General features: G+C 43.0%; 3 protein-coding genes across 7 annotated transcripts in view; 1 reads left to right on the top strand and 2 right to left on the bottom strand.

Annotated features, from left to right (window-relative positions):
- LOC123994104 (serine palmitoyltransferase small subunit B-like) overlaps positions 1 to 2,114 on the bottom strand; it is a 2,971-nt gene extending 857 nt beyond the window's left edge. Inside the window, exons 1-3 of one of the 3 annotated variants that reach the window (XM_046296612.1) lie at positions 1,976 to 2,079; positions 1,232 to 1,389; positions 1 to 584 (exon numbers count right to left, since the gene is read on the bottom strand). The exon at positions 1 to 584 is cut by the window's left edge and continues 857 nt beyond it. In XM_046296612.1, the coding sequence (XP_046152568.1) occupies positions 335 to 583 (249 nt within the window). In that variant the 5' untranslated portion in view covers position 584; positions 1,232 to 1,389; positions 1,976 to 2,079 and the 3' untranslated portion in view covers positions 1 to 334. Of the gene's footprint in view, positions 585 to 1,227; positions 1,390 to 1,975 lie in introns of all 3 variants that reach the window. The other 2 variants (XM_046296610.1, XM_046296611.1) reach the window with 2 other exon arrangements.
- A 7,879-nt stretch (positions 2,115 to 9,993) lies between these two features.
- On the bottom strand, positions 9,994 to 21,189 carry LOC123992845 (60S ribosomal export protein NMD3-like). 2 transcript variants are annotated; one of them, XM_046294409.1, is made up of 16 exons: positions 20,815 to 21,189; positions 19,080 to 19,152; positions 18,800 to 18,934; positions 18,529 to 18,625; positions 18,336 to 18,416; positions 17,650 to 17,778; positions 17,458 to 17,548; positions 16,840 to 16,918; positions 16,366 to 16,462; positions 14,357 to 14,474; positions 13,337 to 13,482; positions 12,663 to 12,775; positions 12,439 to 12,511; positions 10,904 to 11,010; positions 10,632 to 10,702; positions 9,994 to 10,486 (listed from the first exon to the last, which is right to left on the bottom strand). In XM_046294409.1, exons 1-16 carry the CDS (start codon positions 21,134 to 21,136, stop codon positions 10,353 to 10,355), a joined length of 1,866 nt encoding a protein of 621 aa, XP_046150365.1. In that variant the 5' UTR covers positions 21,137 to 21,189; the 3' UTR covers positions 9,994 to 10,352. The 2 variants fall into 2 exon arrangements, with proteins under 2 accessions (XP_046150365.1, XP_046150366.1); XM_046294410.1 differs by having other exon boundaries at positions 20,811 to 21,186.
- LOC123992846 (protein phosphatase 1L-like) overlaps positions 18,565 to 23,013 on the top strand; it is a 48,289-nt gene continuing 43,840 nt past the window's right edge. The window contains exon 1 of one of the 2 annotated variants that reach the window (XM_046294413.1): positions 18,565 to 18,679. In XM_046294413.1, the coding sequence (XP_046150369.1) occupies positions 18,677 to 18,679 (3 nt within the window). In that variant the 5' untranslated portion in view covers positions 18,565 to 18,676. Of the gene's footprint in view, positions 18,680 to 20,969; positions 22,571 to 23,013 lie in introns of those variants that run through there. The other variant, XM_046294412.1, reaches the window with a different exon arrangement.

Consider the following 23,013-nt stretch of genomic DNA (forward strand, 5'->3'; position numbering starts at 1 on the left):
CTGGAAAAAAGCAAGGCGTTTCACAGCAAAGGTGTGAAAGTAGCATACAATGATGTATTGTATAATACCAGGGGTAAGAGGGGGGGGGGGGTAAAGGGAGGTATTCTCCTAGAATATTTCACAGAATCATCCTAAACTCAGCCTTCCTTTGCTGAGTAGATAGTAGAGTATTGTGGATTGTGGGAGTAGTGGGTAACTGTATGGTGAAAGGGTGGTGAGAGAACAGAAGTCAGACGGTCATCGAGTTAAGTGAGGTCAAGGTCAAATGTCAAGATCTTAGGTAGGGAGTCCTCCCTTCTCATTCCCAATCTCCTTCCTGCCATCCATCCACTGCTTAGTTTATGAGTGCCATGGTGCTCTCTGGCTGTTCCCCGCAGATCCCGGAGAAGAACTTGAGTGCCAGGCGCACATGTACAGGCAAGAAGGCGTAGGAGGTGTAGATGACCATGGCCACGGAGGAGAAGAAGACAGAGTTGAAGATGGACTGCTCCCAGGGCTCAAGCACATATATGCCTGTGATGAGCAGGTACTGGTAGTACAGCCAGCCCAGGTACTCCTTCAAGTATTTAAAGTCCATCCTCATGCTGCACCAGTGGTCAGGGTAAGGATGGGAGAGGGAGGGGCAGAGAAAGGAACAGAGAGAGCAAGATAAAAGAGAGAGGGAAGGAGGAGAGGAGTGATAGGAAGATAGGAGAGAGAGAAAGAGAAAGAAATAAAGGGAGGGGAGAAAGAGAGAAAGGAGGAGGATGGCAGTGATAATGGCAGCAGGGGACACATAATGGACACAAACAAACACACAAGACAGACAACATCAATCATGTGGAAAGATATACAGTTAGTCGACTCACCTGATAGAATTACACCTATTTTCCCCAGGAGGCATCACCAATTGCAAGAGGGAAAACACTTTGTAGCTGAAAAACGAGCTTACCATGTGTGTGTGTGTGTGTGTGTGTGTGTGTGTGTGTGTGTGTGTGTGTGTGTGTGTGTGTGTGTGTGTGTGTGTGTGTGTGTGTGTGTGTGTGTGTGTGTGTGTGTGTGTGTGTGTGTGTGTGTGTGTGTGTGTGTGTGTGTGTGTGTGTGTGTGTGTGTGTGTGCATGTGTGTTGGGGGAAAATCTTAGTTCAGTGATATAACCTCAAGTGTTTGTAGTAGTCTCATTATAAACCCTAGTCTTCTTCAGCTTTCAGTGTGCCTGCTACTATGTAAATACCCATGTCTTACATACCTACCATATCCTTGAGGGAGGAAACAATGCAAAATGGTATTAGAAAACACATTCATTGTGGGTCTGTGTTTATTAATGAGAAGGTCCAGGGTCAATCATAGCCCATGGCCCCTGGGGGCCACAGGGGTCTCTCTGGTGGAGAGGACCTGTAGAAATGAGCTCCTGAGAGCCCCAGACAAGGTAAATTAAATCTGCACGCATGCATGCACAGTACACACACACACACACACACACACACACACAGTCCCACTCAAACAGCACACTTGGCACCTTCCTTTTTATTGTCAATGTCAAAAGGGCCCACCACCATACAGATGGTGGAAAGGGACAGACATGTACTCTACTTCCACACAGAGTAGTTGACATTAAGTAGCTAGGGGCACGATAGGAAAGCCTCTGTCTCAGAGTCAGAAACTCACCTGACACTAGTGCACACTTCTTCACCAGAGTAATAGCCTACTCATTAATAAACAGTTATGGACCAAATAGATTAAAACACACACGGTGGCAGGTCAATAAATAAACCTAAAATATAATCCAAGCATGTGTGCTGGTTTTCCAGGTCCTTTCCTGTTACACCTCTCTGATAAATAATGGCTATCTAATGCCCTAGAGAGACATTATGTAACAATTGAATAGGCCTTCTCACATGAATGTAGCCTACATGCCTATACGACACAATAATAATCTGTAACAATCTGTAGGCCAACAAAACACAACAATAAGGATCATATAAAAGTGAGCTCACCTCTCTGTCTGATAACGTGCTGCTTACCGCGCTCCCTCGGTTCTACTGGCAGAAGTTTATTGCAGGACACCAGACAGAATGGCCTGTGTGTCCCACTACAGTTACGCTGCTTTGTGTAAAAAGCTGCACTACCTCTTCACCAATATAGCCTACATGTAGCAGGTGTCTACACCACACCCACTACTCTCTCTTTACCTGGAGTTGGGTTTTTACAGACAGAGCGTTGGGTGGACAGAGTGTTGGGTGGACAGAGTGTTGGGTGGACAGAGTGTTGGGTGCACAGAGTGTTGGGTGCACAGAGTGTTGGGTGGACAGAGTGTTGGGTGGACAGAGTGTTGGGTGGACAGAGTGTTGGGTGCACAGAGTGTTGGGTGGACAGAGTGTTGGGTGGACAGAGTGTTGGGTGGACAGAGTGTTGGGTGCACAGAGTGTTGGGTGGACAGAGTGTTGGGTGGACAGAGTGTTGGGTGGACAGAGTGTTGGGTGCACAGAGTGTTGGGTGGACAGAGTGTTGGGTGGACAGAGTGTTGGGTGGACAGAGTGTTGGGTGGACAGAGTGTTGGGTGCACAGAGTGTTGGGTGGACAGAGTGTTGGGTGGACAGAGTGTTGGGTGGACAGAGTGTTGGGTGGACAGAGTGTTGGGTGCACAGAGTGTTGGGTGCACAGAGTGTTGGGTGGACAGAGTGTTGGGTGGACAGAGTGTTGGGTGCACAGAGTGTTGGGTGGACAGAGTGTTGGGTGGACAGAGTGTTGGGTGGACAGAGTGTTGGGTGGACAGAGTGTTGGGTGGACAGAGTGTTGGGTGGACAGAGTGTTGGGTGCACAGAGTGTTGGGTGGACAGAGTGTTGGGTGGACAGAGTGTTGGGTGCACGTGTGTCTTTAAACAAACATCTAAATGAAGCAGGATTCTTCAGAAATAAGGCTAATGCATATTCATTTAGTCAGTGGAATAGTCATCAAAACTCTGTCTTGCATTATTGGATAGGAGACATGACGCGCTTGTCCACGCAAATTTTGTATGGCATTCTCATAGAGAAAGATAGCATGGGCAGCGCCTTCGAGGATTTTTTATATTTTGAAGGTGTCAACTGAGTGTGACTTCCTATGGGTTAAGGAAGGATCGCATAATGAATTGAGCAAACATTCCATATCTACAGGTGGCAGTAAATCAACAACCTTGGCTTTATACCTGTTCAAACAACACATTCCAGGTGGCAGTAAATCAACAACCTTGGCTTTATACCTGTTCAAACAACACATTCCAGGTGGCAGTAAATCAACAACCTTGGCTTTATACCTGTTCAAACAACACATTCCAGGTGGCAGTAAATCAACAACCTTGGCTTTATACCTGTTCAAACAACACATTCCAGGTGGCAGTAAATCAACAACCTTGGCTTTATACCTGTTCAAACAACACATTCCAGGTGGCAGTAAATCAACAACCTTGGCTTTATACCTGTTCAAACAACACATTCCAGGTGCCAGTAAATCAACAACCTTGGCTTTATACCTGTTCAAACAACACATTCCAGGTGGCAGTAAATCAACAACCTTGGCTTTATACCTGTTTAAACAACACATTCCAGGTGGCAGTAAATCAACAACCTTGGCTTTATACCTGTTTAAACAACACATTCCAGGTGGCAGTAAATCAACAACCTTGGCTTTATACCTGTTTAAACAACACATTCCAGGTGGCAGTAAATCAACAACCTTGGCTTTATACCTGTTTAAACAACACATTCCAGGTGGCAGTAAATCAACAACCTTGGCTTTATACCTGTTTAAACAACACATTCCAGGTGGCAGTAAATCAACAACCTTGGCTTTATACCTGTTTAAACAACACATTCCAGGTGGCAGTAAATCAACAACCTTGGCTTTATACCTGTTTAAACAACACATTCCAGGTGGCAGTAAATCAACAACCTTGGCTTTATACCTGTTTAAACAACACATTCCAGGTGGCAGTAAATCAACAACCTTGGCTTTATACCTGTTTAAACAACACATTCCAGGTGGCAGTAAATCAACAACCTTGGCTTTATACCTGTTTAAACAACACATTCCAGGTGGCAGTAAATCAACAACCTTGGCTTTATACCTGTTCAAACAACACATTCCAGGTGGCAGTAAATCAGTAAATCAACAACCTTGGCTTTATACCTGTTCAAACAACACATTCCAGGTGGCAGTAAATCAACAACCTTGGCTTTATACCTGTTCAAACAACACACATTCCAGGTGGCAGTAAATCAACAACCTTGGCTTTATACCTGTTCAAACAACACATTCCAGGTGGCAGTAAATCAACAACCTTGGCTTTATACCTGTTTAAACAACACATTCCAGGTGGCAGTAAATCAACAACCTTGGCTTTATACCTGTTCAAACAACACATTCCAGGTGGCAGTAAATCAACAACCTTGGCTTTATACCTGTTCAAACAACACATTCCAGGTGGCAGTAAATCAACAACCTTGGCTTTATACCTGTTCAAACAACACATTCCAGGTGGCAGTAAATCAACAACCTTGGCTTTATACCTGTTCAAACAACACATTCCAGGTGGCAGTAAATCAACAACCTTGGCTTTATACCTGTTCAAACAACACATTCCAGGTGGCAGTAAATCAACAACCTTGGCTTTATACCTGTTTAAACAACACATTCCAGGTGGCAGTACACACCCTTTTAGTTTGTTTACCAACTCTTAGAATTAGTAGAAGAAGAAAATGGACTACTTCAAAATGGAGATGGCCTCAATAGCGCTGCCTGTGCACACACACACACTATAATGGGACAGAATCCTCTAGAATTCTCTACAAGCATCCCCTGTTCGCTTTGAACATGACAGTTCTGCTTGCCGGAAGCCAGACTCACAGCACGAGGGAGCATGTCACTGTTGAACTGGTTTTTAGTATTAGTATTTTAGTAATAATAGTATTATTGGAAGGAGAGTGAAAAGTGGTCAAACGGGATCAGAAAAAGGAGGTGATAAAATGAGGTGAGTGATAAGAACAGGCTTTGATGGAGAGAGAGTATACTGTAGGTGTGTGGAGAGGAGGTGGGTGGGTGATAAGAACAGGCTTTGATGGAGAGAGCGTATACTGTAGGTGTGTGGAGAGGAGGTGGGTGGGTGATAAGAACAGGCTTTGATGGAGAGAGAGTATACTGTAGGTGTGTGGAGAGGGTGGTGGGTGAACAGGCTTTGATGGAAGAACTGTAGGTGTGTGGAGAGGAGGTGGGGCTGATGGGGCTGATGAGCCCATGTTTGCCTTAGATGTAGTCATCTTCCCAGTATCAAATTTGAGACACTACCTTTAGATCTGTATACTGCTTTGATGGAGAGAGAGTATACTGTAGGTGTGTGGAGAGGAGGTGGGTGGGTGATAAGAATGGAGAGAGAGTATACTGGGCTTTGATGGAGGTGGTGTAGGTGTGTGGAGAGGAGGTGGGTGGGTGATAAGAATGGGCTTTGATGGAGAAAGCGTATACTGTTTGTGGAGAGGAGGTTATTTGGGTGGGTGATAAGAACGGGCTTTGATGGAGGAGAAGCGTGTACTGTAGGTGTGTGGAGAGGAGGTGGGTGGGTGATAAGAACTTTGATGGAAACTCTGAGCTTTGGTGTTTGGAGACATTGGATAAGAGGGCATTTTAATGATGGAGAGAGCGTATACTGTAGGTGTGTGGAGAGGAGGTGGGTGGGTGATAAGAATGGGCTTTGATGGAGAGAGAGTATACTGTAGGTGTGTGGAGAGGAGGTGGGTGAGAAAAAGGGGTCAGGGGAGAGAGTGGGAGGGATGGTAGAGAATCCCCCGCTCTACCTTATTGTCCCGTCTCAGAGAGACCAAAAGTTACTTTCTCAAAGATCTGGTTACCCCTAAAAATCTGTTTAAATTGCTAAAAAACAAGATCCCACCTCCTCCCTCTTCAAACAAGACTGAGAAAGTGGTACATAACACACCTTTCTCTCTCTCCTAATATTTACTACCTTTCAAAAGTTTGGGGTTACTTAAAAATGTCTTTGTGCTTTTCTTTCAAAAATATCTTTTGTCCATTAAAATATCAAATTGATCAGAAATACAGTGTAGACATTGTTAATGTTGTAAGTGACTATTGTAGCTGGAAACGGCTGATTTTTAATGGAATATCTACAAAGGTGTACAGCGGCCCATTATCAGCAACCATCACTCCTCTGTTCCAATGGCACATTGTGTTAGTTAATCCAAGTTTATAATTTTAAAAAGGCTAATTGATCATTAGAAAACCCTGTTGCAATTATGTTAGCACAGCTGAAAACTGATGTTCCTGATTAAAGAAGCAATAAAACTTTAGACTATCTGGAGCATCAGCATTTGTGGGTTCGATTACAGGCTCAAAATGGTCAGAAACAAATAACTTTCTTCTGAAACTCTTGTCAGTCTATTCTTGTTCTGAGGCTATTCCATGCGAGACATTGAAAATAAACTGAAGATCTCTTACAACGCCCTATACTACTCCCTTCACAGAACAGCGTAAACTGGTGCTAACCAGAATAGAAAGAGGAGTGGGAGGCCCTGGTGCACAACTGAACAAGAGGACAAGTACATTAGTGTGTCTAGTTTAAGAAACAGACGCCTCACAAGTCCTTAACTGGCAGCGTCATTAAAACATCTATGGGATATGTGGGACGGTAGTGTCCCAACAACCAGTGAAATTGCAGGGCGCCAAATTCAAAACAACAGAAATCCCATAATTAAAATTCCTCAAAACGTACAAATATTTTACACCATTTTAAAGAGTAACCTGTTGAAAATCCAGGCACAGTGTCCGATTTCAAAAAAGGCTTTATGACAAAGCACACCAAAGGATTATGTTAGGTCAGCACCTAGTCACAGAAAAACACAGCCATTTTTCCACCCAAAGAGAAGAGTCACAAAAAGCAGAAATAGAGATCAAATTAATCACTAACTTTTGATGATCTTCATCAGATGACACTCATAGGACTTCATGTTACACAATACAAGTATGTTTTGTTCGATAAAGTTCATATTTATATCCAAGAATCTCAGTTTACATTGGCGCGTTATGTTCAGTAGTTCCAAAACCACATCAATTTACAGAAACTCATAATAAACCTTGCTAAAAGATACAAGTGTTATGTATGGAATTTTAGATCCACTTCTCCTTAATGCAACCGCTGTGTCAGATTTCAACTTTACGGAAAAAGTACTTTACGGAAAAAGCACACCATGCAATAATCTGAGTACAGCGCTCAGACACAAAAACAACCCATACAGATATCCGCCATGTTGTGGAGTCAACAGAAGCCAGAAATAGCTTTTTAAATATTCACTTACCTTTGATTATCTTCATCAGAATGCACTCCCAGTTCCACAATAAATGTTTGTTTTGTTTGATAAAGTCCATCATATGTCCAAATACCTCCTTTTTGTTCACACGTTTAACCCAGTAATCCAAATTCATGAGGCGCGATCACTAGGTCCAGACAAAAAGTCAAAAAGGTCCGTTACAGTCCGTAGAAACAAGAGTCAACCTTTAGGATGTTAACATAAATCTTCAATAAATGTTCCAACCGGAGAATTCCTTTGTCATCAGAAATGCAATGGAACGCAGGTTGCTCTCACGCGTGCGCGCCTGCTCATCTCATGAAACTCTGGCAGACCTCTGGTTGAATCAGCTGTCATTCGCCCCCACTTCACAGTAGAAGCCTCAAACAAGGTTCTAAAGACTGTTGAAATATAGTGGAAGCCTTAGGAAGTGCAATATGTCCCCATTGACACTGTATATTTGATAAACAAAGAGTTGAAAAACTACAATCCTGGTTGGATTTTTTTCAGGTTTTTGCCTGCCATATGAGTTCTGTTATACTCACAGACATCATTCAAACAGTTTTAGAAACTTCAGTGTTTTCTATCCAAATCTACTAATTATATGCATATTCTAGCTTTTAGGCCTGAGTAGCAGGCAGTTTACTCTGGGCACCTTTTTATCCAAGCTACTCAATACTGCCCCACAGTCCCAAAGAAGTTAAATAGTACCCGAAAAACACCAGTCTCAACGTCAAAAGTAAAGAGGTGACTCCGGGATGCTGGCCTTCTAGGCAGAGTTCCTCTGTCCAGTGTCTGTGTTCTTTTGCCCATCTTATCCTCTTTTTAGTGGCCAGCCTGAGATATGGCTTTTTCTTTGCAACTCTGCCTAGAAGGCAAGCATCCCAGAATCGCCTCTTCACTGTTGACGTCGAGACTGGTGACCCCAAACTTTTGAACGGTAGTTTATGTCTAACATTTCCTCAGAAGCACTCAAGCTCCCCCTGCACCCACTTCTCTCCCCTTCAGCCCCTACTACAATCAGAATTACTACCTGGCAACAATAGAGTTGCTTGTATTGGGGAACAGTCTAATAGTAGGGGACATGTGCCCACTAAATCCTAGTTCCAAATTAAATCTGGATTGATTAATTTCTGAAGCTTGGTGAACTAATTTTAGCTTAATGATGGGGAACCAATTTCTTAAGCCAGTGGCTCTGCATGCGAGTGGGTTTGGTGTTGTTGGGTAGAGAATCTAGTTGCCAGTCTGCAGCCTATTACAATCATACAGGGCATTCCGAAAGTATTCAGACCCCTTATCTTTTCCACAATGTTACGTTACAGCCATATTCTAAAGATAAATTGTTTTCCCCCCTCATCAATCTACACACAAAATACTCCATAATGACAAAGCAAAAAGAGTTTTATAGATTTTCATTGCAAATGTAAAAAAAAACAGAAATAGCGCATTTACTTAAGTATTCAGGCCTTTTATTAAGTACTTTGTTAAATCACCTTTGGCAGTGATTACAGCCTTGAGTCTTCTTGGGTATGACTACAAGCTTGGCACACCTGTATTTGCACAGCTATTTTCTGGTCTCTCCAGAGATGTTTAATCGGTTTCCGGACTCTAGCTGGTCCACTCAAGGACATTAAGACTTCTGCCACTCCTGCGTTGTCAAATAGTTCTATATTGGTTTCATCAGACCAGAGAATCTTGTTTCTCATGGTCAGAGTCCTTTAGGTGCCTTTTGGCAAACAGCAAAAGTGGGCTGTCATGTTACTTTTACTGAGGAGTGGCTTCCATCTGGCCACTACCATAAAAGCCTGATTGGAGTGCTGCAGGGATGGTTGTCCTTCCAGAAGTTTCTCCCCATCTCCACAGAGGAGCGCTGTCAGAGTGACCATCAGGTTCTTGGTCACTTCTCTGACCAAGGCCCTTCTCCCCCGATTGCTCAGTTTGGCAGGCAGCCAGCTCTCCTGGTTCCAAACTGCTTTCATTAAAGTATGATGGAGGCACTGTGTTCTTGGGGACATTCAATTTCTCAGAAATGTTTTGCTACCCTTCTGATCTGTACCTCGACACAATCTCGTCTCGGCGCTCTACGGACAATTCCTTTGACCGTATGGCTTGGTTTTTGCTCTGACATGCACTGTCAACTGTGGGACCTTACATAGACAGGTGTGTGCATTTCCAAATCATGTCCAATCAATTGAATTTACCACAGGTGGGCTCCATTCAAGTTGTATAAACATCTCAAAAGATCAATGGAAGCAGGATGCACCAGAGCTCAATCATAAGTCTCATAGCAAAGGATCTGAATACTCACATAAAATATATATATATTTTTATAAAATGTGCAAATATTTCTAAAACCTGTTTTCGCTTTGTCATTATGGGGTATTGGGTGTAGATTGATGACGATGTTTAACATTTTGATTTAATACATTTTAGAATAAGGCTGTAACATAACATTTGGGAAAACTGAAGGGTTCTGAAAACTTTCCAGTAAGCATACAGGTATACCTGGGATATCTACACATACAAGGTGCCTACGCGTTCTCAACTGGTGCATTCTGCCACGTTCACCATGTGGCCTGTCCCTACTTTTAAGTCATAGGTACTATACTGAGGGAGATCCATGCTCATGGTTCTTCCCCTCGTCTTTCTATTGGATACAGTGTCTCAGAATGACAAAGTCTTATTGTAACCAGATGAGATTTTATTTGATTTGGAAATTAAGTGGTTTTTTGAGTACATCACCACAACCCACTGCCTCTAACATGGAGACGGGGTAAAAAAAAGGAGAAGGGCAGGTTACCATCAATACCTCAGCAACCTTAGAGGTGACCAGTCTACAGGATTCTGAGTGGCTGCTGTTGGGTGGAGACTGTAAGCAATGGTAACTGACAACAGGTGGCATTGCCATTCTTATTGAACCTTAATCCCTCATGTTACTAGTAGGATTCCCAATTGTCTAGTCAATCATCATGTTGATGTTTGTAAGACCGGATTGGTCTGAACAGCCATTATGCAGTTGTAAGCAGGCCGGTGATTGGTCTATTCGGTCAGCATGTCGGCTCCCTCTCCTCCGGTGGCGTCTGATAGGCTGAGGTCCTCCAGCATCTCCATCAGAGAGATCCGAGGAGCACCCTCGTCATCCGTGTCACTCTCCACTGGGATCTTAGACGCATCTGCAATACGAAACAATACAACTCCATCATGAGGCTACGGCTAAAACTGGATAAATAAAAAGCTATGGGTGACAACTGGGGAAAACTGCCAGGTTTTCTCAAGAGGAACAATAAAGAGAAGCGGGACAACTGTGGTCCCACTCACCTCTGAAGATGTTGACGTTCTTTCTCAGGGCTTCGTCTTCCTCCAGGTCCTCTAGGAAGTCCTGGTATTGTCTGAAACAGGAAGAGAGGAGAACAATATATAAAATCACCACCAATGTTGAAGACAGACACTGTGCACAACTTACAAAGTCATCACCTGGATAAAGAGCATATCCAACCTTCACTCTTTCAGTTCTCTCCTCCCTCACTTTCTCTCTCCTCATCCCTTCCTGCTTCTGCTCCTCTCTCATCCGTTCCTCAACTCATCCTTACCTCTCATCTTCAGGCGCCATGCCTTCTCTGTCTTTGTCCATCTCCTTCAGCTTCCAGTTCCTGCGCTTCACCCTCTTGCTACGGTTGTAGCTCTTCTTAATCAGCACCTGCAAGTCCACAACAAGCATGTTCAAATGGCTTCAATAGATGCGTTGATTTTGTTTTGTTATTATGTATTCTGCCAAATGCAGCTGGGCTTTCATTTCAAAGTTGAGTGAATAGTATTTGGTCAGGCGGACAATTTTTCCATTAGAGGTTTGACATTTCAACTCATTGCAGCAAACATAAAATCGAACCAACCACCAGGGGGCAATGTGAACTAATACAGACAGTATTGTACATGGTAAAAAGGTGTTGTTTTGAGACCAGGGTTCTCCAACCTCTTTTAGCATGAGAGTTACTTTTAGAAGAATTAATGTTACGAGCTGCAATTTATTTGATAGCTTTCTAACAGGAACAATGTTCTCCTTTACCTCAAGCATTTCGCTACACTCGCATTAAAATCTGCTAACCATGTGTATGTGACAAATAAAATTCGATTTGATCCCAGGGTTCTTGGTGTACAAGAGATGTGTTTTCTGTCAATATACCTGGTAAAATAATGCTTGATAAACAGGATTTGGCATTGACAGGCCCAATAAAATTATATTTTGTATTTTCCAGAATTCTGTTTGATTTTTCCTGGTTTGGATTTGTACAAAAACAATTACACTCTCAATATTACAAATATTCATAGAGAAACAATGAAAATTGATGTTTTCAGTTCATGGCAATGCTTTAATCACTTGAAAATAAAAGAGAGCCGAACAATCTAGGAGCTCAGATGCAAAAATGTTAATTACCAACGTTTCGACAGCCAAGCTGTCTTCATCAGGGTAAAATCACATCAGAAGACCATATGAGGTCTGGAAAAAGTGTAATTTCCCTTTAATTGCGCATCTAGGAAGTTTCTGCTGTTAGGCCTACTGCTGCAGCACATGTCATGGCAGAGATCACAAAACAGTGGGCCCAATAGAAACAAATAATCAGAATTTATCATTCTGTCAGGTAAGCCTACTTTGAGGTTAACATTTAATAGAGAAGGTTTTGGGGGAAAGTCTGTCTACTCAACTGTATTAAAATGTGCACAATGTTGGGTTGAACCTCGAAACACAAACCAATTGATGAAAAAAAAAAGACATTATCATTAACATTGTTAACTGGCTACATACGGAGTGGTAGACAAGCGCGCGCACCAAACACAGACAGGGGGCAACATTGCTGGAAATTAATAGGCAGATATTGTGTTATGTTTGGCTTTTTAAGCCAATAGTGGCTAATCGGGTTGGGAAAATGTAAATGTGGCTTTGATTGGATAGTAGCCAGGTGCTTTATGTTTATGACCGTTTGTGATGGAAAAACGCATGTACTTTGAGAATTGATTGGAGAGCTACTCATATGTTGACTGGGAACTACTGGTAGCTCAACCATCTACCTGTTGGAGATCTTTGTTTTGGAGGATATAGGTGTGCACAGTATTATGTACTGGTTCTTACCACGTCAGGAATATGACTAGGGTTCATCTTGTTCAGAAACTCGTCATTAACGTTGGAATTGGCAAAGTCAAAGCTAGAGGGAGACAAAAGTGAAAAAAACACATTTTCTCTAATTTCACAAGCAAAAATGTTAGGTATTGTTTTGATTATCATATACAGCAAGACGTTACATGAATAATTAAGAGTTAAGAGTAGCTGTATAGCAGCCCATGACAGTCACCTACCCCTGCACCAGGTCTCCTATGTTGAGCAGGTGGCCCAGATGGGTGCGACAGTGGTACTGCTGAGCCGTGTCCATCTCTGAGGTCTTCTGCACCCACACCTCAGCCAGAGTGTGCTGGAAACACAAATCAGAGCACGCACAAGATTGACCCTAGCACCACCACTACTTTGATTCCTTTCCACCAAACAGATTGAGGGCGTTTAGCGTTTCAACACCCTTAGATGGGTGAGGGGGATCATTATCGTTCCCATAGCGAGCCCATTCCCTGTTCAATTTCACACAAATACTTCCATGTATTGTGGAGGGTTTTTCTCTAATCGGATGTGCCGCTTCAGGGATAATGTAATGCTTCACTATTGATTTTTCTTCCGAGAAAAGAGAAATGTTCCCCATAATTCAATCTGCTCGACACCACTTTCATTAAAGCCACAAACACACCAAAGCCCTGCAGTCAAGCAGTATCAACCCAAACAATCTGTCTCGCCAACACACACATACTAGAACATGTTTTTCCTCACATGGAGTGAGGGAAGTTGCACGCATGAACACACATACACACAGCATCTAAAGAAAAAGACTAGCAGCATTTATTTATCTTAAAATTGAGGTGTTCTTGCTAATGGGCCACACTTCTGCCCAATTCCAAACACCGCCCATTTCCCTCAGAACTCCTACCTTATTGGACCTTATGCCTGCTCCCGCCCTCAGCTTCTGGTTCCTGATGATGTCAGTATCCATGACGATGAACTCCTCCAGTTGCCGTGGGCTAACGAGGCTGTTGAAGGGGTTGCGCCAGTATGTGCCCCCATCCACCTCAGCGACTGTAGGGTCAGACAGGAGAAATAGAATTAGATGGTTCTCTCTATGGACAGTCCAGAGTTTAAATTTTGACTGCTCAAAACACCAATCATATCCTACACTCACAAGATCAAAGGATTCATTTGATCTTCAATCCCCCTGCAGTCTAGTGATTTGGCTAGCAGGGATCACTGTTCTGCCCAGAGGCTAGGGTTGAGAAAGGCGACTCTGGAGGAAAAGTAGCCTTTCTTTGAACACTAATTAAAAACGTGTGCCCTGCCTTTCAAAATATCAGAATGAAAGAGGGATTTCTTTTTTTTTTACACACACAGCAAGTAATGACAACAAATGAGTGTGTGTATGCCATGTGTGGAATGCCCTGATTAGACACAGAGGGAAGCTGTTGAGAGGGAGAGGGAGGGTGATGAGCATGTGGTGAACAGACACACTGTAAACGATACTGGGTTCAGTTAGGTACAAAAGACTAAAGTCAAGTGGAATATAATGACATTCCATCAGTCTATCAAAAACTGATGCTAAAAATATGGAGCACATGGTCAACTTTTGATGCTTTATATCAAGACAAGCACAAACTCATCCAGTCACAAATCCAATCACCTTTAAACGTTGAACTTGTCAAAACATCAACACTAATCAATCAATGAAGCAGAGCATATCTGTAAAAGCTATTATTCAGTAGCCAGAATAGCATGTGGCTTGTACTGTACTCACTCTGCAGGGTGTTGGGGTTGATGAGGTGGGTGGTGCTGGTGTGTACTGTACTCACTCTGCAGGGTGTTGGGGTCAATGAGGTGGGTGATGCTGGTGTGTACTGTACTCACTCTGCAGGGAGTTGGGGTCAATGAGGTGGGTGGTGCTGGTGTGTACTGTACTCACTCTGCAGGGTGTTGGGGTCGATCAGGTGGATGGTGCTGGTGACTCGGGCGCACACACACACCTGGCCCATGTTCCCCAGGCTCTGAGCCAGACGCGGCGACAGACACACCACGTTGTCCTGGGCAATGAGACAAAACAAACCAGGGGTCAGACTGATGTCTGGTCAGAGAGAACATTGAAACCTCCCTCCCATGCCAACCTCCCCACCAGATTATTCCCCAGAAAACCCACATCAAACTGTACTACAGAATAGATTAACATTCAACTGGATTAGGCTACACCTTCAAGAGCAATCTCCTCTGAATAACAACAGAGGCTGTGCTGTCACTGCCAGTTTGGTTATACAAGGGGTCGACTAGGTTCTCTTTGTTTTATCAGCGTGATTACAATTTATCTCAGAAACAACGCAAAAGAAAATAAGATTCTGATTAGGAATGCATTTCATTGATCTCGAAAATGTTGAGCCATATCGGTTTACTAAATAAACCAGTGCTGTAATACTTAATTCAGTCATTGGATAGAAATGAACAAAAACACATGCAGATGGAATGGATATGAACAAAATTCCCCTCGACACATGGATGGTCAGAAGCCAAGCATCGATGCTTGTGTACTCAGTCTACATGTAGGAAAATAATAGTAGATTCATCTATCACATGAATACAACAAAAGAGCATTGACGAGAAACATTCACTCAACAAAAAAGCTTGAGTAGAGAATCCTGACCTAGACACACCAAGATCGAGTCGAATTTAGTTTTTCATTTGACAGTTCAAAAGCATCTTTTAAAACAACACAGTTCTATCCAAGGGAAGCTGTGTGTTATAATAAGAACAGGGAATCTGTAAAGGTCTGCCCTGGCCTGTTTGTACCTGAGCATTTGAGTATAGGTTCACCTATTTAACCACTCGTGCAGGGCTGAGAATTGTTAAGATATACAGTGCATTCAGAAAGTATACAGACCCCTTCCCCTTTTCCACATTTTGTTTCATTACAGCCGTATTCTAAAATGGATTCAATCATTTTTCCCCCCATCAAATCTACACACAATACCCCATAATGACACATTTATTCCAAAAACACAAAACAGAAATACCTTATTTACCGAAGTATTCAGACCCTTTGCTATAAGACTTGAAATTGAGCTCGGATGCATCCTGTTACCATGAATAATCCTTGAGATGTTTCTACAAGCTGAGCAATCGGAGGCGAAGGGCCTTGGTCAGGGAGGTGACCAAGAACCCGATGGAGCTCTGTCAGAGTGATCAGAGTTCCTCATGGAGATGGGAGAACCTTCCAGAAAGACCACCATCTCTGCAGCAAACCACCAATCAGCCCTCTATGGTAGAGTGCAAAAAGGCACCTAAATTACTCTTTGGCCTGAATGCTAAGCGTCACGTCTAGAGGAAACCAAGCACCATCCCTACGGTGAAGCATGGTGGTGGCAGCATCATGCTGTGGGGATGTTATTCAGAGGCAGGGACTGGGAGACTAGTCAGGATCGAGGGAAAGATCAACAGAGCAAAGTAGAGAGATCCTTGATAAAAACCTGCTCCAGAGCTCTCAGGACCTCAGACTAGGGCAAAGGTTCACTTTCCAACAGGAAAACAACCCTAAGCACACAGCCAAGTTACGCAGGAGTGGCTTCAGGATCAAGTTTCTGAATGTCCTTGAGTGGCCCAGCCAGAGTCCAAAGCTGATCAAACATCTCTGGAGAGACCTGAAAATAGCTGTGTAGCAACACTCCCCATCCATCTGACAGAGCTTGAGAGGATCTGTAGAGAAGAATGGGAGAAACTCCCCAAATACAGGTGTGCCAAGCTTGTAGCGTCATACCCAAGAAGACTCAAGGCTGTAAATCGCTATAAATATATATGACACTAATACATTTTCAAATAAGGCTGTAACGTAACAAAATGTGGAAAATGTCAAGGGGTCTGAATACTTTCCGAATGCACAGTGTGTGGAGCATTTCACCTTTAGTATTTTTTGAGGAAGATGCTGCATACCTTGCAAACAGGAACGATCTCAATGGAGTAGGTGCTCTTGTAGTTGAACGTGTTTGAGTGGATGTCATGGGAGATGAGGCGCTGGGAAGTCTTCGACCTAAACAAGACAAAAAACAAAGACAACAATATCTTGTCAGAGAAAAAACAAACAACATTCTCAATCCTCTCCATGCTAAACTAGAAATAAATTTTATATATATATATATATACATATACACATACACACACACGTCTATAGCCATTGAATAATTGTAGCACTTACTGTGGTTAGTGCGGTCTAAGTCATCACTGTTCAATTCAATGTCAACATATTGTCCCAACATCAAATTAAAATTGCATGGCCATTATGCAATAACCATTAAGGAGCCATCAAGAATAGGAGGACGTCACCTAGACACTGACCTCAGGTCAGAGAGTTGTCACTACAGGGCAACCTCTACCCGTAGTGGAGGGTCTCTGGTGAACTGTTCCTACCTGCAGGGGACTGTGCACTGGAGGAAATCCACCATCTTCTGAGCATGCTGCTTGGTGGCATAGTAGAAATCAATACCCTCTGAGGAGAACGATTCAAAACAAGTCAGCCCTCAGTCAATAAATCCATCACAGACACACACACACACCACACGCGACCTGGGTCATCACCATTCCAACACACTTAATACGACAGCCTCGGTAACACAGACCAGATGGGGACCGGGGGGGGGGGTATGGCTGCCACATGTTGAAGCTTCAAGGCTTTTAACTCCGGCTAGAGAGGGGGGTAATTTATACTGAACTGTCAAAGGACAGCTTCTCCCGTACAATCTGGTCCAACCACACTGGGCGCTGCTTCTGAAATATCTCTCACTACACAGTGTGTGTGTGACTGAAAATAGGACCCGAGTCAAACAGCATTGTTGGCATGGTAAATAGAATGCTCAGTAATATGATCCTACCACACTGATTATAAACACATGGCCAAGCCCTTCTAAAGCCCGGGACAGGAAAACTTTATTAAGAAAATCATCAATGTCAATGGTAAGCTTGCATGGTCTGGTGTCTCTTCCTGGATGAAACCCCACTTTAGAGCAGTATATTGTATCCCAAACCCACCATGGATCTCCTTGATGTTGAGTGCGTTCTGATGGAGTTTGTGCTTGAGAATCAGCTGCTCCAGGTAGTAGAAGGTCTTCTTGTGAGAAGTCTAAAAAGGACCCACCCAATATTAGGTTACCAACACAACATGTTCAAAATGATTGATGTGGTGAGCAACATGAATAATATAATTCTAATCATCAGTGGTACCTTCTGTCTGACTTGCACCACAGAGTTCCAGAAGTCCTTGGCCTCGACACGGTGGCAGTCGTCACACATCTGGCCCTGGATGACAAACTCCACCACAAACACCTGCTGCAGGATGGCTCCGTTCATCACCTGGACAGGAAGAGTCACACTACCATCAACCACTATTCTCTTATATGACTGACTCAGAACATAGCTTATGACTGTAATGTGACACACCAGGTAAATAAAACACTTTAAAATCCAGAACTGGGCTAGAAAGCTGTAACCCAAAGGAAATTGGCTGTGACCCACCAGTGGATCATTACCCACCCGCCTTTTGGGAAACACTGATGTGTAAGACTTTATTCATCAGGGTTTGGTGCTGCTATTTCTGGTGACTAAAGGACATCTAGATACAAGATCACAGGTCACACAAAACCCCCTACACTCCAGACAAAGCCCTGGGCCCTGAGGAACTGAGACTCCTCTGCAAGGTCATTAAGTTAGAACTGCCACTGGCTAACCTTCACCCAATCACTGTGCTCTGAAACTACAGTCAGCCCTTTAGTGTCACCTGGATTAAATAATGACAACATGGTGGGACACATAGCGGTGGGACATGTCCTCCAGATCAGGTTCCTAATCCACACTAATCCCTTCTATTAAAAATCACTCTCATGCCTCCACTCGTCTCCTCTCTCTCTCACCTCTTTCTGTATGGTCACCTTCAACTTGATCCGCTTGGAGTGGGGTTCCGTCCACAGGAATCCAGCATCGATCAGACGCACCTGGATTGAGAGGTCACATGAGTTTCCGAGGTGAATGGCTACAGCCCTGTTGCATTTTTTAACAAGTGTATCTTTGAATATAAATAGAGCAGAGTAGGGACGGGATACTCACTTTGGTCATGTTGCCCTTCAGTTTTTTAAGGCAGAGGGCGAGCAGTTCCCTGGACTCCAGAGCACACTGCACCCAGGAGGCTGGAGGCTGCAAGTACCTGCATGGAAGAGAGAGGAGCAATCAATCCATCTGAACTAATGTAGGAGCCATGGTAAGATCCCAGTTAACCGACTAACGATCCTTTAGTCAAGTAAGAGCAATAGATAGGGATTTAAACATCTTAGCTGTGGCACTAAATTTGAGAGGCTTGTGATGGTGATCTGGGCAGTACCGTTCACACTGCTTGCAGAAGTGCAGGTTGACTTGCTTGGGGATTCCCTCAGAGATGTCCACTGTGGTCCTGAGGCAAGACACACACATGTTGGCTGGGTTTGGAGGGATGGGGATGCCACAGGTGCAGCACAGGCTGGGTAGAGGAGAGAAATGATTTCTTAATTAGTACTGTGTACCAACTGATACCTTTGAAAAAGCTATGAATCTACACCTTCACACTAATGGGAAAGGACAGATTATTTGTAGCATGTAGGAGGCTGATCATAAATTCTACTTACATGTTCCCCTGACTGCTCGTAGCAGGAGCTTGCATGTACTCCATTATAAATGGCTTGGATGTAGCAGTGAGAACTAGACAAGACAAATCAGATTGATGTTATGAACCAGACAAGTGTTTACTTTTTAGATTATATTCAAAAACGTTATGATATTAGCGACAGCTAATGAGTATTGATTATAGTCAATACATGGTAGCCAGCTATCTAGTGTACCAACTTTCCTGTTAACGTTATATACAGTGGGGCAAAAAATTATTTAGTCAGCCACCAATTGTGCAAGTTCTCCCACTTAAAAAGATGAGAGGCCTGTAATTTTCATCATAGGTACACCAACTATGACAGACAAAATGAGAAAATCACATTGTAGGATTTTTAATCAATTTATTTGCAAAATTATGGTGGAAAATAAGTATTTGGTCACCTACAAACAAGCAACAGACCTGTAACAACTTCTTTAAGAGGCTCCTCTGTCCTCCACTCGTTACCTGTATTAATGGCACCTGTTTGAACTTGTTATCAGTATAAAAGACACCTGTCCACAACCTCAAACAGTCACACTCCAAACTCCACTATGGCCAAGACCAAAGAGCTGTCAAAGGACAACAGAAACAAAATTGTAGACCTGCACCAGGCTGGGAAGACTGAATCTGCAATAGGTAAGCAGCTTGGTTTGAAGAAATCAACTGTGGGAGCAATTATTAGGAAATGGAAGACATACAAGACCACTGATAATCTCCCTCGATCTGGGGCTCCACGCAAGAGCTCACCCCATGGGGTCAAAATGATCACAAGAACGGTGAGCAAAAATCCCAGAACCACACAGGGAAACCAAGTGAATGACCTGCAGAGATTTGGGACCAAAGTAACAAAGCCTACCATCAGCAAGGGCATTGAAGATGAAACGTGGCTGGTTCTTTCAGCATGACAATGATCCCAAACACACCGCCCGGGCAACGAAGGAGTGGCTTCATAAGAAGCATTTCAAGGTCCTGGAGTGGCCTAGCCAGTCTCCAGATCTCAACCCCATAGAAAATCTTTGGAGGGAGTTGAAAGTCTGTGTTGCCCAGCAACAGTCCCAAAACATCACTGCTCTAGAGGAGATCTGCATGGAGGAATGGGCCAAAATACCAGCAACAGTGTGTGAAAACCTTGTGAAGACTTACAGAAAATGTTTGACCTCTGTCATTGCCAACAAAGGGTATATAACAAAGTATTGAGATACTTATTTTCCACCATAATTTTGCAAATAAATTCATTAATTCTAATGTGATTTTCTGGATTTTTTCCCCCTCATTTTGTCTGTCATAGTTGAAGTGTACCTATGATAAATTACAGGCCTCTCATCTTTTTAAGTGGGAGAACTTGCACAATTGGTGGCTGACTAAATACCCTTTTGCCCCACTGTATATGTTTATTATTATTTTTTGTACACATGACACAGACAGAATTAGATACTATTCCATGACATCTGTCAGTTAACCATTATCACAATGTCACATCTCATCTGACAGACCACGCTCTGCTGGCAGTTCTCGTTAGCTATGTATACAATTGGATTTACTTTACCAAACGACAACCAGTAACTGTTAAATAGAATGTTAAATGGCTGGTACTTGCTAGCCGACTAATTTGCGATGATCGCGACAGTTGTCATTACATAGGAGGCGCCATGTTAAAATGTTTCGGGGCCCTTAATGCCGTTTCATAAAACAAGTAATACACAACACATACTTACAGAATGTTAGTTCATCTACACGTTGCGAACCTCCACGTTTCTCCAACACAAACTGGAAAGGATGAGCAGGATGATGACGACACAGTACTTCCTGGTGACAAAAGGACCCAGTCCGTTCCTCTCTTTTGCCTGAGTGCAGTTGCTCCATAAACCATTTAAATCCCATACACACAGAAGAAACTGCATTATGTATGGTAGTTATGAAATTACGGAAAAAAATGTAATACTCAAATGTATCCTTTTGGTTGTTGTTGCATACATTGGATTGGACAAGAAGGCAATTGTTTAAATCTAAGATAAATAAATGTATCAAAAGATACATTTGATCGTTATCTATATAGTATACCTTCCTCTTTTATCTTTCTCCATTATCATCATCAACAACAAGAACACAACAAAGCAAAGTAGAATTTTACAATGTACCTTAGAGTTCCTAAACCTTTGCCTTATCTGTTTGATAACCGCTATGGGGTCTAGATGGGATACCGTTTAAAAAAAAAAATTTAAATTACGTCAAATGTGTTTTCGGTTTTTTTGCATTTTAGCTCACCCTAATCCCTTTCCTAACCTACATTAATTCTCCTAACCTGCTTCGAAAAGTCCATTTTGACAAAAGCTGTATCCCTTCTAGACAAAACATTGGTCTGGACCTCTGGGCTTGCTGTAACGTATAGAAAGTGGGATCCTATTAAAGCAATCCTCCGTGGGGAGTTTCATGCATCGGTCCAGAATTTACGTACGTTAAAAATAAGCGATTTTTCCAAACGCTACATTCAGCAGTATAAAGTTGCAAGTGACATTTAGTTTGTTCCTCAAGAAATATGATGCATGTTATCATAAAAAAGGTTGCATTGTGCACACCTCACGTGCTCCCAGTGGTGCGATCCTGCAAACCGAACGCTGCAGTTTGAGGGCACTATTTACAGTTCAATCTCGCTGTCAAAGGTTGAGGAAGCATGCAGTTTGTTTTCAGGTTAGCTTTAAACGAGGTACTTCAAAGCGAGGTCTCCAACTGTCAGAGGTTATATATAGCTACCATTCTCCTTGCACGGTTGTGTGAGTCACCGCATCATATGGAGAAGGGACAACCGCTGGTTCACGAGGTTTTATGCTAGAGTGAACAAGCCAAGGCAGAATCTTTCACCCCGAAGTGTCTTCGGATTCTCCAAGACGTCAAGCAGCATTTCTACATGTGAGCTATCAGCGTTTTGTTGAATTAATTCAGCCTTTTACGCTGTGCTGTAGGCTACGCTTGCTTAATTTGGTTTCGCCTATTTATTTATTCCCGCATCGATAATAATGGAATGAAAGTCGCGGATAAACAATAACTACCTGCCGTGATTTCGTGTTTGTATAAATGATAGAGGATACGATGACACTGTTGTCTCTTTTGGGTCGGATCATGCGTTATTTTCTGCTCAGACCAGAGACCTTGTTCCTCCTATGCATAAGCCTGGCTCTGTGGAGTTACTTCTTCCACACTGACGAGGTGAAAACCATCGTCAAGTCCAGCCGCGATGCTGTCAAAATGGTCAAGGGGAAAGTGGCGGAGATTATGCAGAATGAAAAATTCAGGGGTCTAGATGTTCTGGACGCAGAGTTCTCCAAAACGTGGGAGTTCAAGAGTAACAATGTTGCGGTGTACTCCATCCAAGGCCGGAGAGATCACATGGAAGACCGCTTCGAGGTCCTCACTGACATCGTGAACAGGAGTCACCCGTCTATATTTGGGATTTTCGATGGCCATGGGGGAGAGGTAAGATAAATGTTCTGTTAACATTAAATTGTTGAGACCATACTTTTTTGGGGGATTGGTCAACACGTGCACATGCACTTGCTATGCATCAAATCACACGAATCCCTCTCCACAGGGACATGCGGGAAGGCACTTTAGCATTTTACTTTGTGAAGTTGTGCCAAAAATAAGAGACAGTCATTCATGGTCTTACAAGTTTAAAAGACTTATAGACATAATACGATTGTGTGGTATGCTGTAGATAAAGTCTCTAAACCGATTATAGCAGGCTTGGTGGATAATAGGATTAAACTCATTCAAATGTGTAGGTTGATTGAAGATGGATGTGACAAGTGAGCTGAACATTTCCAACCCCAGTGAGAGATGCTTTCTGATATTGGTCATATTCTGGTCTGAATACGGTTTGTCATCCGATGCCCATACACCTGTCACCCTCTCCATGT

The sequence above is a fragment of the Oncorhynchus gorbuscha genome, linkage group LG13, assembly GCF_021184085.1.
Source record: "Oncorhynchus gorbuscha isolate QuinsamMale2020 ecotype Even-year linkage group LG13, OgorEven_v1.0, whole genome shotgun sequence".
NCBI classification, from domain to species: Eukaryota; Metazoa; Chordata; class Actinopteri; order Salmoniformes; family Salmonidae; genus Oncorhynchus; species Oncorhynchus gorbuscha.

Coding starts and splice junctions, on each gene's coding strand:
- LOC123992845 (XM_046294409.1), bottom strand. CDS start 21,136: ATGTATCTTTTGATACATTTATTTATCTTAGATTTAAACAATTGCCTT. Junction 18,417..18,528: donor TGAAGGGCAACATGACCAAA/GTGAGTATCCCG, acceptor CTCTCAATCCAG/GTGCGTCTGATCGATGCTGG. Junction 11,011..12,438: donor CTAGTCATATTCCTGACGTG/GTAAGAACCAGT, acceptor GTGGACTTGCAG/GTGCTGATTAAGAAGAGCTA.